This window comes from Choloepus didactylus, chromosome 22 (genome assembly GCF_015220235.1).
Source record: "Choloepus didactylus isolate mChoDid1 chromosome 22, mChoDid1.pri, whole genome shotgun sequence".
Taxonomy (NCBI): domain Eukaryota; kingdom Metazoa; phylum Chordata; class Mammalia; order Pilosa; family Megalonychidae; genus Choloepus; species Choloepus didactylus.
Window position 1 is genome coordinate 39,186,944 of NC_051328.1, and position 15,250 is coordinate 39,202,193.

General features: G+C 41.4%; 1 protein-coding gene across 1 annotated transcript in view; it reads right to left on the reverse strand.

Moving 5' to 3' along the window:
- Window positions 1–14,725, reverse strand: part of MBTPS1 (membrane bound transcription factor peptidase, site 1) — a 56,336-nt gene extending 41,611 nt beyond the window's left edge. The window contains exons 1-3 of the mRNA XM_037815903.1: window positions 14,610–14,725; window positions 4,248–4,730; window positions 3,223–3,480 (exon numbers count right to left, since the gene is read on the reverse strand). Coding sequence (XP_037671831.1) covers window positions 3,223–3,480; window positions 4,248–4,410 — 421 coding nt within the window. The 5' untranslated portion in view covers window positions 4,411–4,730; window positions 14,610–14,725. The remainder of the gene's footprint in view (window positions 1–3,222; window positions 3,481–4,247; window positions 4,731–14,609) is intronic.
- Window positions 14,726–15,250: the final 525 nt, after the last annotated feature.

Genomic DNA, 15,250 nt, shown 5'->3' on the forward strand with positions numbered 1-15,250 from the left:
ACTGAGGTAAAGGCTTGGACTCTTGCAACAGCCCTAAATCTCCGGGAACACCTAGGATGTTTGATTATTAAAGCTGCCCTGCCTCCCTAACTGCTCAGACACATGTCCTACATTCAGGGTGGACAGTACCAATAACACACCCAAACTTGGTGCACCAATTGAATCCCACAAGAATCAGACCCCCACACACCACAAAGACAAAGTTGGGGAGAACTGACTTGAGGGGAATAGGTGACTCGCGGACGACATCTGCTGGTTAGCTAGAGAAAGTGTACGCCACCAAGCTGTAGATGTGACAAATTAGAGATTGGTATTTTATAGACCCTGAAAGAACCCTATCAAGTAAAGCAAATTCCAAGAGGCCAAAAACAACAGAAAATCTTAAAGCATATGATAAAACCAGACAATATGGAGAACCCACACCCAAACACCCATATCAAAAGATCAGAAGAGACACAGTACTTGGCACAATTAATCAAAAAACTAAAGTCAAACAATGAGAGCATGGCATAGGATATAAAGGACATGAAGAAGCGCATAGCACAGGATATAAAGGACATAAAGACCCTAGAAGAGCATAAAGAAGAAATTGCAAGAGAAAATTAAAAAAAAAACAGAAGATCCTATGGAAATAAAAGAAACTGTTGGCCAAATTAAAAAGACTCTGGATACTCATAATACAAGATTAGAGGAAGATGAACAATGACTCAGTGTCCTTGAGGACCACAGAATAGAAAATGAAAGAACAAAAGAAAGAATGGGGGAAAAAATTGAAAAACTCGAAATGGATCTCAGGGATACAACAGATGAAATAAAGTGTCCAAGTTTAAGACTGATTGGTGTCCCAGAAGGGGAAGAGAACAGTACAGGTCTAGAAAGAGTATTAAAAGAAATTGTTGGGGAAAACTTCCCAAACCTTCTACACAATATAAATACATAAAGCATAAATGCCCAGCAAACTCCAAATAGAATAAATCCAAATAAACCCACTCCGAGACATATTCTGATCAGACTGTCAAATACTGAAGAGAAGGAGCAAGTTCTGAAAGCAGCAAGAGAAAAGCAAGTCACCACATACAAAGGAAACAACATAAGACTAAGTAGTGACTACTCAGCAGCCACCATGGAGGCGAGGAGGCAGTGGCATGACATATTTAAAATTCTGAGAGAGAAAAATTTCCAACCAAGAATACTTTATCCAGCAAAACTCTCCTTCAAATTTGAGGGAGAGCTTAAATTTTTCACAGACAGACAAATGCTGAGAGATTTTGCTAATAAAAGACCTGCCCTACTTCGGATACTAAAGAGAGCCCTACTGACACAGAAACAAAGAAAGGAGAGAGAGATATAGAGAACTTTAATAGACATATATGGAACATTACATCCCAAATCACCAGGACACACATTCTTCTCTAGTGATCACGGATCTTTCTCCAGAATAGACCATATGCTGGGACATAAAACAAGCCTAAATAAATTAAAAAAAAAAAAAAAAAATTGAATTTATTCAAAGCACATTCTCTGACCACAATGGAATACAAATAGAAGTCAATAACCATCAGAAACTCAGAAAATTCACAAACACCTGGAGGGTACAAATGACGGGGAGATGAAAACATTCCTGGATAATCAAAAGCTGATCTACTGGTAACTTCATCACCAGTAGATCAGTCCTATCAGAAATGCTACAGGGAACTGAGCAGACTGAAAGGAAGGGACACTAAACAATTGACTGAAACCACATGAAGAAATAAAGATTTCCAGTAAAGATCACATGGTAAATATAAATACCAATACTACTATAATTTTTATTTGTAACTCCACTGTTTACTTCCTAGAGGATCTAAAATAAACTGTAATGATAGATCAGTGGTTTTGGACTCAATGTAAAATATGTAATTTTTGACAAGAAATACATAAAGGTGGGGGAATAGAGGAGTAAAGGAACATAGTTTACGTGTCCTATTGAAGTTAAGTCGGTAAGAAAAACAAGACTGTTATAGATTTAAGAGGTTAAATTTAAGTCCCACGGTAAACACAAACAAAGTACCAGAGAATATGACCATAGAGATGAAAAGTGGAGTATGGGTTATGAGAAGTGGGAGAAGGGGCAATGAAGAGTTAAGAAATGAGTGTAGGGTTTCTGTTTGGGGTGAAGGGAAATTTCTAGTAATGGATGGTCGGAAGGTGATAGCATTGCAACATTCTAAATGTGATTAATCCCACTAATGGAATGCTAGGGAGGGGTTGAAATGGGAAGATTTAGGCTGTATGTATGTTTCCACAAGTGAAAAAAAAAAAAAAAACAGTCTAAACAGATGATAATTAAATGCCAAGGATGATCTGGATGGGATCTGAGGATGGAGGAGAGGAGGCTCAAAGGGACACAGCTGGGATATAAGGAAAAAAAAAAAAGGAAATATAGAATGTAACCTTTGTATCAATGTTGAAATTCTTGAACTTCTTAGCTGTGCTTAACGGGAACGCATAAAAGAATGTTCTTGTTCATGGGAAATATATATGTGAATTATATTGTTTGTTCAAGGATGTGTGCAGCCTGCTCTCATACATTCAGAAGACAGAGCAATAGGTGATAGATGATAGATGATAGGGAGGGAGGGAGGGAAGGAAAGAAACAGTGGTGTGACAGGATGTTAAAGTTGGTGGATCGGGGTATCGGGGGAGAAGGGTCGAGGTATGCTGGAGTTCTGTGTATGGGGTTTGTACTGTTTTTGCAACTGCTCCTGTAAGTTTGAATTTATTACCAAAAAAAAAAAAAAAATGTTTTGCAAGAGTGCCTTAAAAAATAAAAACAAAAATAAAAACACATACTGCCAGAAGCTAAATGCAAGTTAAGAGGAAACGCAAAGACACCATGTTTCAAAGTGCAAAGAGGAGTCTCACCCTAAATGTCTGAAGGCTCTGAAATTCACTTGGGTGAAAAACACTTTCAAAACAAAGATCGCTAGCATCCTCTACTGCAAACCATCAGATTTTTTAGCATGAAGCCTCATTTAAGAAGAAAACATTCACAACTGATGAAACTAAATGAAAGGATATGGGTGTTCACTGTACTATTTTTCAACTATTTTGCCAGACTAATATTTTTAAAAACAAGAAGTGGCAGGGAGGGGGGGGGTATTTGTGTTAATATGTACATTTTCTCTTCAATTCAAAGTGAAACTGAAGTGACAGCGGGTCACCTGCGATCAAAATACTCACATTCTGCATACTTGAGGGAGCGTAAAACTTTCCTTTGGGGGGTCACTCGTTTGATGTTTGGATGATCTTCAAGCGTCAGTAGCCCAGCTTTCTGCTTTTCTTTTATCTGAATCACCTCAAAATCACTAGGGTAGTCACTGGATGGATTGTTTCGAGGAATAATTTTCCAATTGTCTATATCACTGCTCTTCAGGGCACTTGAAATGAATGAATTTCTAGCTTTGGCTGTAAAGTATCCAGTGAAAGCCACGATATATTCTGAAATCAATGACCACAAATAAAAATAAGAATTTATGTATACGTTATAATGGTAGAGTATATCCGATCTAAAATTTCAGTTTTAAAAGAAAAATTATATATCTTAAAATCCAAAATTAAAAAGAACAAACAAACAAAAAAACAGAAAGACTCATTTTAAATGCCCTGGATGGCAGTTTACAGAGCCTTTGCCTTAAAATGACCTGAACAGATTCCCCAGTCACAGAATATATCATTCAAACTCAGATGCATGTGCGATTTTAAATAAAGCAAACATTAACAGAAGTTTGAATTTACAACAGAGAAATTTCTGTGAGCTTTTCAAATAGGAAAAAGGAATTTGAGAAATAAATGCTAAGTTCATTTTAGTTTACCGAAAACAATGACCATTTCCCAGAGTGCATTATAAGAGACTATTTATTTAGTCACATCTGGTCACTGGAACTTTAGAATGTAAATATTACTACCTCCAAACCCCCCACCCTCACCACCCTCAATGGCATCTGTTCCTCAGAATCACATGGTAGGTAAATAATTCAGAGAGTCAAGTTCCTTTCTTTTTACCAAACCTAACTATACTAGGAAATAAAAAACTCAAGCGGAGTTAACATCCAGGTTCTGGGCTCTTGCCCCATTTGAAATTTATGTTGTTTTGTTTTTGTTTTTTTTAAAGAGGGTCATGTCCTTTGGCAAAAGCTAATGTTTAAAGTAAGTTTGGTGGGGGGAAAGGTGGGGATACAGGGTCCTCACATTTAAGATATCATTACCATATTCCACAACTGTGGAAGAGAATTCCACTTTCAAAGTCAGGTGGGAACAGCCAGGGCACGGGACCTTTTCAAAAGACTTCCTTTCCAGTCTGTCACCCAGATGTCTCTTCCCACAGAGCAAAACCACTAGCAGAGGCAGCCAGATGTTGACAAGCTTCATGGTCAAAAGTGAATATGGTCATAAAATCACATAAATTCAAATCGCACTTGTTGCTTCCTTGATTATCAGTTAATTTTTGTTTCAGCAAAAAGCTGAAACATTACTGGTCAGCCATCTTACAGTCTTGTCCAACGTAAATAAAAGTTAAATTTCATGGCCGTCTGCTGTTTGGCCTGAAAGAGGCTTTCATTTCTTTCTTCGCTTCTTCTCCATTTTGGGTATCAGGCTTCGCTCACTCTGGCCGAGACTACTGAGTCCTACGTTCCATCTGCTCCACAGAACCAAGTCCACAGGGGTGATCAGTCAGCCTGTAAGCCAATCTACGAAACCAAACAGCACACAGAGAAATGAGTAGCACTGTGATACACCCAGGTATGATTTAGCTCCATTTACAATGGACGTAGGAAGGTCAAAAAGGTAACCCCGTTATAAGACAAATGTGTAACATAATCATGGAACTCATTTCATTTCTACTTAGTTGTTCCTCACTTTTTTCAGGGGAAAGAGAGTTTGAGAGCAGCTTCAAAAGTAAAAAAGAATCAAATAAATGAGGCAAATGGATAAAACGAAGGATACCAAAATAACACCAGGAAAATGAGGCATATGGGCCCTAAGCATCCTGATAGCCAAAGCGAAGAAAGACGCCCAACTCCAGGGCCTACTTTGCTTTGCCTGTATTTAAGATTTCATATTTGCCCATCATTTGCACTTCTTCATCTCCAGGGCGTTTCTCAATTAGCACTTTAATTTTCTACAAACTACACCAAATTTTCAGGCAAAAGCTTGGTAAACATCCTTACTTTCTGTTGTAAAATTAATACCAAACAGCAAACTAATTTCAACACAAGTCTTAAAACCTTCTTGAAGTTAAATACACTGTTTCAAAATGATCTCAAACCACACCTTTCTATATTTTGAAAAATTTTCTGCCAGCTCTATGCAAAGTACCCAGAAGGGTTTTTACTGTCATTCAATTTATTTTACCTAAAGCCTCAAACTTAAAGAATTCAACCTGCTAATATAAAGCCAGATTAAACCTTTACTGGAAGTGATATAGGAGAGGACAGTTTGCAAGCTAAGCTACTGCTAAAGGAAAAATTTTATCTGAGTATAAAAATACACGTGGGCACAGACACCTTTCAAAATACCTAAAAGGTAGAAAACCCATCATTCTTCACAATGAAAACGAGAGCAAGGGTTAGGACAGGGCTGGCTGGGGCAGGCCTAGGGAAGTTAGCTGTAGAGATCACACCTGAAACCTAAACAATCCGCCCAGGGAAGCAGGGAGGGAGGGAGGGAGAGAGGAAACGGGATAGGCCTTCACTGCTAACTGCTTAAAAAAATAAAACGTTTAGGACAAGGAGTTAGGCACCTTTCAAGAAAGCTAGGTAGAGGTGCTAAGCCCATTCTCCAGCAAAAACTGGTGCTTTATAGCAACAAGGAGCCTTTGCTTGCTTGGAAACACCCATGTAAGCTTCTATAAGCAGAAAAACACTGGCGAAGGGCTGTAAAGACTAAAGAGTCAAAAAGTGTAATAATCAGTACTTCAATTACTGTGATAGCAAATGATCCTGAAAGACAGGCCTATCTCTAGAACTGGAACTTCAGACTAAAAAAAGGTTGGGGGAATGAAGCATAGCAGACACAGATGAAACTTTTAAACAGTCACTTCCATATCAACATGGAGAACAAAACTGAGAATGCCAACCACAAGAACCAAGAAAGAAAATACAGCCCCAAACAGAAAGGACCATAGAGAAGGAGCAGAGGATGCAGAAAGACATCCCAACAGAGTTTACAGCAATCTGCTCAGGTGTGAGCCCATTTTCCTTGTTATGCTTGACATTTCCGGAAATGGGGTATCAAAGAATGTAATTACATGAAGCATAGGCCTAGCTTAATTAAAGTATTACTGGTCAAGGAAAAGAAAGCTTATCACCAGCAATAATAAGTCCTCAGGTTATATTACATGAAATCATATTTAAAAGATTTAAATGGATCCCTGACTCAATTAAAGCAAGTTTTAAAAATACTAAAGAACAAACAAAAAATTCTCTTAAAACTCTTCTACCTCAAGCTAAAGAAGCTGTGGCACATTTGGGCTACAAACAACACAAATATTAGTGACCAAAACTAGGGAGCAAATCTCAGTCCTAACTGGGTTAGACCAACTTTAATTAAACCTGTTCCAAAACAATTCACTCACAGGTAATTCATCTCTTCTATCTGGTAGAGATGACCAATGTTCTCTTACAACTTGGGCAGGAGCCTCATTTTAAGGGAAAGAGAAATTAAAAAAAAAAAAAAAAAAAAAAAGTGCTGGGGGATTAAAAAAAAAAAATTCCCTACAGTGATCAGGTCTCCCCCCAAATAAGAAAATAAGCTTTTTAGGTTTTTGGGAACTAGGACACTGAGAAGGTGGTATCATAGGACATTCTACTTTAAATTATTATTATTCTACTGTTCATTAAATTACCCGATTCTACTGAGGCTTCCCACATGTAAGCCCCATGCCGGGGGTGGGAGGTGTGTGGGACGGGACTCCTAGGGAGTCGGTATGTTTTCTTTGGGAGGAGAAAGTAGGCAGAAAAGAACAGAGTCGTAAAAAGAAAACCAAAGCCAGTGGAAAAGAATTTCCATTGGAAAGGCTGGCCAACTGTGTTAAATAATTTAGGGGGTAAAAGAGACCCCTGGAGTAGCTATTTAAAGGGCACTGTGCCAACCACCTCCAGAAAAGAGCTGCACTGGCGAGCATGCGAGTCTGGCTGCAGACTGCGCCATCCCACATCGTCAACTGCGGACAGCCGGCTCTATTCTCCCACAGGTACATGGAAGGAAGACAGCCTCAGGTTTAAAAACCCACGGAAATAAATACGGCTGAAAATGATGGCACAAGGAGATGCCTCCCTGTTCTATTTGGATCTGGCTAAACTAATCATATTCTTAAAAGGTGGACTAAAATCTGGGTTCTACGATGTTCTACAAATGCGGGTCTCACTGGGCTAAAATCAAGGTGTCGCAGGGCTGCCTCCATTCTGGAGGGTCTAGGGGAGACTCTGCTTCTCCTTGCCCTTTTCCAGCTTCTAGAGGCCACCTACATTGGACTATGGCTCATAAAATGTGTGATAACAGAACCTGAGGTTTCTATGGCTTCCCAATCTTAGAATAAAAGGCTTCAAAATATAAATTGCCTTTGACGAAAACAAAAGCATCAGATGGGAGCTAGAGGCTTGGAAAACAGCAAGGGCACTGGGTTGGTAACCCCGCCACCTACCACCCATCTCTGTGCTCTTGGGCCCTCTGGTTTTAAAGATTTCCAGGCCCCACTGACTCATCTCCTGGGGCTTCAAAAGCAAATGTCTCACTCTCCAGGGTCGAATACTTTCATTCGCCTCCTTTTTGGTTCTCCTACAGGGTATAAACCTGGTGAGAATTTTCCCTACGCAAGCTCACCACCTAGTGGCAAGCAGATAAGATGCAAGCCACACAGAGTGTACGCACACGTGTGTGCGAAAAGAAAACCACTTTTCAAAAACAGTTCTAAATTTTCCTTTTCCTCTTTCTTCTCAGAATAATTCCCAAGGAGACAGGCGTTCAGGGGCTGCAGAAGCCCGGTCCAGGGTACTGGAACCCGAGCCAGGGGTGGAGGGAGGTGTCTGGAGAGGAGCACCAGAGCCTGAGTGGATGACAAGCACCACACAGGCAGCGGGGTGATGGCAGTGGCCACAGTGGGATGCTAGCTGCAGAGGGGATCAAATGAACAAACGTTTGAAGGATAATGGAAGCCAGGTTTCTCACTGTCAGAGAAGGGAGTTACAAATCTGAAAAGAGAAAAAAGACTGAATGATCCATGGGGTATCAGATTGAAATTGGAAGTAGTGGTGTGAACGCAAGGTTTTCAATAGACAGAGGTAGAAATAAATGCAAATGCATGGATATGTGTATATATATGCACATATATGTACATACACATACATGCATAGCTATATACATACATACACACATTTCCCAGCTCTGTCTCTTAAAAGGAGCTGGGAGCAGTGACATCCCAAAAGCAAGGCAAATTCCTAGCGTCCAGAATCAGGTTCCTAAATACCAATCTCCATGGAAAGAAACTAGGCTGAGTCCAGGCTGGGTAGGTAAGGACAACAAGAGCCCAGGCCATCTTCTTGTGTCAGAAAGTAAAGAGGTGCTCAAAGAATGCAGGGGACGTGTCAAAGGACACAGAAGACAGCTGGAAGGGGCTCCCACTGGCCAAATCTGGTACAATTGGGGTATAAAATAAATAATGAAAGTAACAGATCCTGACCCACTGAATAAAATAGGAAGCCATGCGGCCATACTGATAAAATCATAAAATAAATTGAAAGTCTGAAGAAGGATGGGGTTATTTCAGTAGCCTCAAATACCTCCCGACAAAATTCTTAACTGCAAAGGGGAAAAGAGTAACTTTACAGGGGAGAAGCATTATCAAGTTATCAAAGATAGCCAGTAATGGGACAGAGAATGGGTCCAGCCGAACAGATGCACTGGGAGAACACAGTGTCCCTTCTTGTGAGGTTCCTGCCAAAGATGCACAACGTGAATCATGAGCAAGTGCCAGGCATTCCCAAATTTAGGGACATTCTACAAAGTAAAGGCCTAGAACCTTCAAAACTATCAAGGTAATGAAAGTCAAAGAATGAGAGAGAGACTGTTTCGATTAAAGGAGACCAAAGAGCAGTGACCATTAAAAGTAACTCATGATTCTAAACAGCGTCTATTTGATATAAAGGACATTACTGGAACACTCAGCAAAACTTGAAGGCAGCATGCCAGTGGATTAGATGGCAGTGACAGATCAATACTGATTTCCTGATTTTGACAGCTGTTCTTTGATTATATAGGAATGGCTCAGGGCGGGGGAATAAAAAAGGTTTTGTACTGCTCCTGTAACTTTTCTCTTTGGTTAAGACCATTTCCAAATGTTCAAAAATTGATTGTGGTGATCAATGCACAACTATATGATGGTACTGTGAACAGCTGATTGTATACTGTGGGTGACTGCATGGTATGTGAATATATCTCAATAAAACAAATTTTAAAAAATTAAAAAAAAAAAGACCATTTCCAAAAACTGCAAGAAAAAGTTCTATATTTAGCCTTACTTGCCAAGAATGTTCTTGGAAGAAGGTGGACTAAAAAAAAAATTTTTAGTGGGGGTGGAGGGGGCAACCATATGTCTATTATAGTGGCCTTTATCTGTGCATAAACCAGACCATATACTATGTCTAATAGACTTACATAAGTCAAGTGTGTAAAGTGACATCCTAACGTCCCAACAGAAAGAACCAATCTAGTCAAAGAGAAATTAAAGTATACTCATTCTAAGAAACTCAAAGAATTCCTGAAAAGAGTCATGGTAAAGTAATTTCTGCTAAAATTAACCCCAGTATTTCTGTGATTTACAGCATACAATATAAACAACATTTCCATGTTTAAGAATTCATTCAAGCTCAATAAAATAGTACTCTCAGACTTTGCTGGGGAATGTAAAAAACTATTATAACCTTTTAGAACAGCAATTTGCCAATGTTTTTAAAACCTTCAAAACTTTTGATCTATCTATATATATAACCAATCCAGTAATAACAACAATAAAAACTAACATTTACTGAATGCTTACCATGCGCAGGCCCTATTCCAAGTAATCTGCATGTATTAACCCACTTAATCCTCACAACCACCTATTACTAGCCCCATCTTCAGATGAGAAAAACTGAGGTCCAGAGCAGCTAAGCGTGCCCGGCTAGTGCGTGGCAAAGGTGGGTGGGAATTCAGGGGGTCTGGCCACACTCTTAAGAGGGAGGGAACTTTTATTTTTTCTTTTTCAATGTTCCCAGGAATTTATCCCAGAGAAGTGAGAATCTCAAAGCATACAAAGATTTACACCCAATGATGAGAACTGCCAAGATTATAACTGGGAAAAACTGGAGCGCATCTAAATGTGTAATACCAGTTAGGGTTCATCCACCATACAGGATGCGATGCAGCATTTCAAGTTGGGTTCCTGTGGTGGTCTGAGTAACGGTGCCACAAAGACGCCCACATCCTGTTCCTAGGAGCTATGTGATGGTGACCTTATATGGCCAAGGGGATTTAGTAGCTGTGATTAAGAATATTGAGATGCAGAGTTTATACTGGATTATTCCACAATTATCCAATGTAATCATCACAAGAGTCCTTGGAAGAAAGAGGCAGGAGATGAGGGTGGGTAGTAGCAGACGGAAGGACAGAACCAAGGGGTGAAGTGATGTAAGGAAGGGGTCAGGACTCAAGGAAGTGGACAGCCTCTAGAAGCTGGAAAAGAAAGGCCAGGAAACAGATTCTCTGGTAGAGCTTTCAGAAGGAATCAGCCCTGCTGACATCTTAACTCTAGCTCAGTGAGGCTGATTTTGGACTTCTGACATCCAGAACTATGAGACAATAAATCCATGTTATTTTAAACCACTAAGTTTGAGGTAATTTGTTAGCACAGCAACAAATTATGCTAAGAACACATTTCCCAAAGAAGACTTAAGAATACAGGAAAATGTTGATGAAATAATAAGTAAAAAAAAAAGCAGTCTGTGTACAATATGAGCCAAATTTTTATGTTTAAAAAAATGTATCTATGTGAACAGTGAAAAAATAACTCTGAAGGGTATACACCAAAACGTTAATAGTGATTCTACTTTTGATTAAACAGTTATTTTCTTCTTTATTCTATTTTATTTTTACAAAAAACATGTTACTTTTATAATCAGATAAAACATTACTTTTAAAACTTTAATAAATCTTTAAAAATAAATTTTAAAGAAAAAATCATATTTTCTGGTAAGACAATGGCACAAACATTCAAAATGTATTAGATTTCATCTTATTTGTAAACACAGCAGAGCTTAAAAGGGATCTGTTTTCAAGGAATTGTTTTTAAAAATCTACAGGTACTTTCTAGCCTAAGAAAAGAATACCCTGTGAAAACATTAAGCTTTTAGGCAGTTCCTTCTGAAAAGGCTTATCATTTGTAATATCACTTACTTATACTCATAGGGCCTGATTAGGGCTGTTACTGGATCCACTAACTGTGTAGTGGATTTAATTTCTATAAATTCTTTATGTAGAAGATCTGGTTATCTGTCCATAGAAAGGTATAGCCCTAAAAGATTATCTTCATAACTATGGATTTCCTAAGTATGATTATACCTCTAATATAGACATAAATATGTGCCATCAAATACAAAATAGAAAAGGCACAGCTCAAATCATATATACCAGGAATAAGATTTAATGAAACATCTGTGTAAAAGGGAGACAGAGAAGAGGAAACACTTGGGCAAGCAACTAGTCTAGCTGATACTTAACATTTCTTGCAGCTCTGAGATTCTTATAATTTGCCTAATAGAAGAATATCACTAAGATGATGATTGTAGGTATAACTAAATACATCTGAAATTATTTCTTTGAAAATAATTAAAGAACATAATTCAGGTGATAAGAAACAACATACCTCCTGATAACCATCTAATTATGCAGATATGCTTTGCTTCTTAATAAACAAATAGCTCCAGGGAAGACTCCGAATTTTGTGTTTAGACCACAAAAAGGGACTATTCAGTTCACCTAAAAGTGGCTGTAAATATATCACTTAAGTAACTAATTACATACTTGGCTCTATCAGCATTGTTTGACAGGCTGACATTTAATCAGTGCCAGACCACACCGACTTAAAATAAAGGTGCACCCTTAAGCCGGAGTGAGCCATTTCTGTCCATCAGTAGCTCTTGTACAAAAATCCCATGGATTATCTAGCCCCAGCCCACAGTGTCGCTAGTGCCAAGGCTGAGAAACCCTGGTCCAGACGATCTTTTGTGGCCTATTCTTTCACATAAGTTGCCCTTTCCTCCTTCGAGTCTTCTCTTGTCCTTTAGCCATCTAGGGCTGGGTAGCCACACGAGGACTCCAAAGTTAGTACCTTCCAAGCAATTTGTTTTCTTAGGCAAAAAAGAACTTGTCAAGACTAATAAACCCGGTTAACGGATACTGCAGAACATTCAAACTGATTAGGCCACCAGGAAGGGGAAATCAACTCAGTAAGTCTCTTTTTACCACCTTCTTAACCTGCCTCGGACGAAACACTGAAAGAGACAGAGCTGTTTTCCATCCTCTTCCGTCTACCCAAAAATCAAATATAAGATCTTAATATCCAAGGTCCTCCTGTTTTAATATTTCAGGTCACCCAGGGTTGGAGTGGGCAAGTGTTTCTAATAAAATGTAACCACTAGCTTCACTACCTCCAGGTGCCAAGAGGCAAATGCAAACCTCCCAAAAAGAAGCCATTTAAAATACTAATGAGAGCAAGATGCACTCGCCTCAGCCTCCTAATTACGTGTGGCCCTGACAGTGGCTGCCACCCAAATAAAAAGGCAGTAGGCATGTACTATCTCCTCCCAGAATGACAGAAAATGGAATCCAAGGACATGTGAATTTGAAGGGAACACTAAAAACCTCCTGACTAGACAAATTGCCGCTTGATCAGGGAACCTCAGGTAAGCACCCAATTAGAACTTTCTTTTTTACAAAGATACAAGAACTCTGGGGTTGTTGGAGAGCGTGACGGAGAAACCTAATGGGGCCGGCACAGGTCACCACTCTCAACCCCAGTAAACAGCTGTGCCATCACCTGCATTATACACGGAGGCACAAAATAAAATTCTATTTGCAATAAGCATTCTTTGTGAATGGATAGACAAAATGGTGTAGCCAAACAACTGAATGGTATTCAGCCACAGAAAGGACTGAAGTATGTATTGATTCATGCTACAACACGGATGAAACCCGAAAACATTCTGCTGGGTCACATATGTGATTCTATCCACATGAAATATTCACAAAAGGCAAAAGCTAGAGGGTCAGAAACTAGATTTGTGGTTGCCTGGGGCTGGAGTTGGGAACAGGTACTGACTATGAATGGGCATGGGGGGGGGCTTTTTGGGGCGATGGAAATATTCTAAAAGTGGATTGTTATGACTGCACCACTCTGTAAGTCTCCTAAAATATCACAGAATAGTACACTTAAGACAGATCAATTTTATGCTATAAAATTTACCTCGATAAAGTTCTTACATAAAACATAAATATAATTTAAAAGGGGCTCTGCAAAGAAGGAAAAACCTAGGGGTGAGGGGGGCGAGAGAAGGAGTCAATACTCTCTCCAAGTCCCTCATTTTCATACATATGCAAACTGAGACCCAGAAGTAAGAGCCAGGCTCCGGACTTCAATTCTGAGGTCTAATGCACGCTATCTCATTTGGAAGTGCCATTCAGAATCTAAAGTAAATGCAAGTATTTAATTTGGCTTGTGTAAATCAATAGGTCAAGATTTTTAGGGGCTCAACCCCAAAGAAGGTTGGGCTGATGCTCTGTAACAGTTTGTATGGTACAAGCAGGACATGGCAACGCAAGATTATAAAATCTACAGGTTTAAAAGGCATTCTGATGCTGAGAGTTAACAAAAAAATTATCACATGCCCACCTAGCACACAGGCTTCTTCTTAAACTACATTTTTAAAAATCAGCAGAGCGATGTGTACAAACTGAGATAGGGCAAAGACGACCGCCGTGTCCTATGATAAGAAACTGAGGTCAATTAAAACCTGATACCATTTCCTCCCTGGGTGCATACCTGTTATTACGTGAATATTCGGAAGGTAAGGGCCAGAGTTGAGCATAATTCCACTAGGGTAAGGTTTATTTCACATAAAGAAAACACTGAAGTGGAGCAATCTACCAAACCGTGCAAACACACGGAAAGGGCCAGGCAGGACGCACACAAAGCTGGAAGTCACCGCAGCGTCAGGGGAGAGGGTGAGAGTAAAGGGACTGTCGCGTTTTACACGACCAGGTATCACACGCCGTAGTTCTAAATGCCTCTGTTTACCGCATGACCCCACATGTCCCCAATCCTGCGCGCCCGGTCTGCTTCCCGCACCTCGAAATCACCGCGACGCCGGGCTGCCCTGCCGCAGTGCAGAGCCCGGGCCCCGCGGCGCGCCCGCGGCCACCGAGCGGGAGGCCCCCGACCCGGCCGGGCCCGGTGCAGACCCCCGCCCCCGCCTCGCCTCCCGCCGGGACTCGGGGCGGCCGCGGGGAGCCCCTCGCGTCGCGCGCGACCGACATACCTGCGGCTGCCTCAGGCTCGGGTACGAGAGACCCGGGCTAACCCAGGCTCCGTCGCGAACACGCCTCGGCTCTCCATTCGGGGCTGTTTACTCCCAACTCTCGCGAGACCGCGCGGCCGGGGCGGGGACACCGACAACCGGCAGCGCCGGCCCCGCGTGCCCTGGGCGCGCCGCGTGCCCGAGGCCTGCGTGCGCGCTCTGGAGGCCGGAGGCCGCCGCGCCAGGTCTCGCGACATCTGCGACTCTGGGCCGGGTAGGGGGAGACTGGAGTCCGCGGCAACGTGCGGTGCGCATCGCTCCGGCCTTTGGGGCTTGGCGCGTGGGTGACGGCGCCGGCCCCGAAGCGGCCGAGCTGGGTCGGGTTTGCAGAGGCCCACCCTGGCGAAAGGCCCCCTCCTTCGTTCCAAGGCTGGTGAGCACTGGCCAGAAGTGCTCGAAGCTCGCGCCTGCTCCTGCGGGGCCCCTTGGGGGTCCATGATCCAGAGCCTAGCTCGTGGTCCTTCTTCCCGAGCTGGGGCAGCCGAGGTTCCCCGTCCCGCGCTTAATGGCACCCCCTAGGCACCTGCTCTGGAGATGTGTCCTCGTCACCCTCAACCACGGGAAGTCCCAGGTGCCCAGGCTAAGCGCTATTTCCCTTCTTC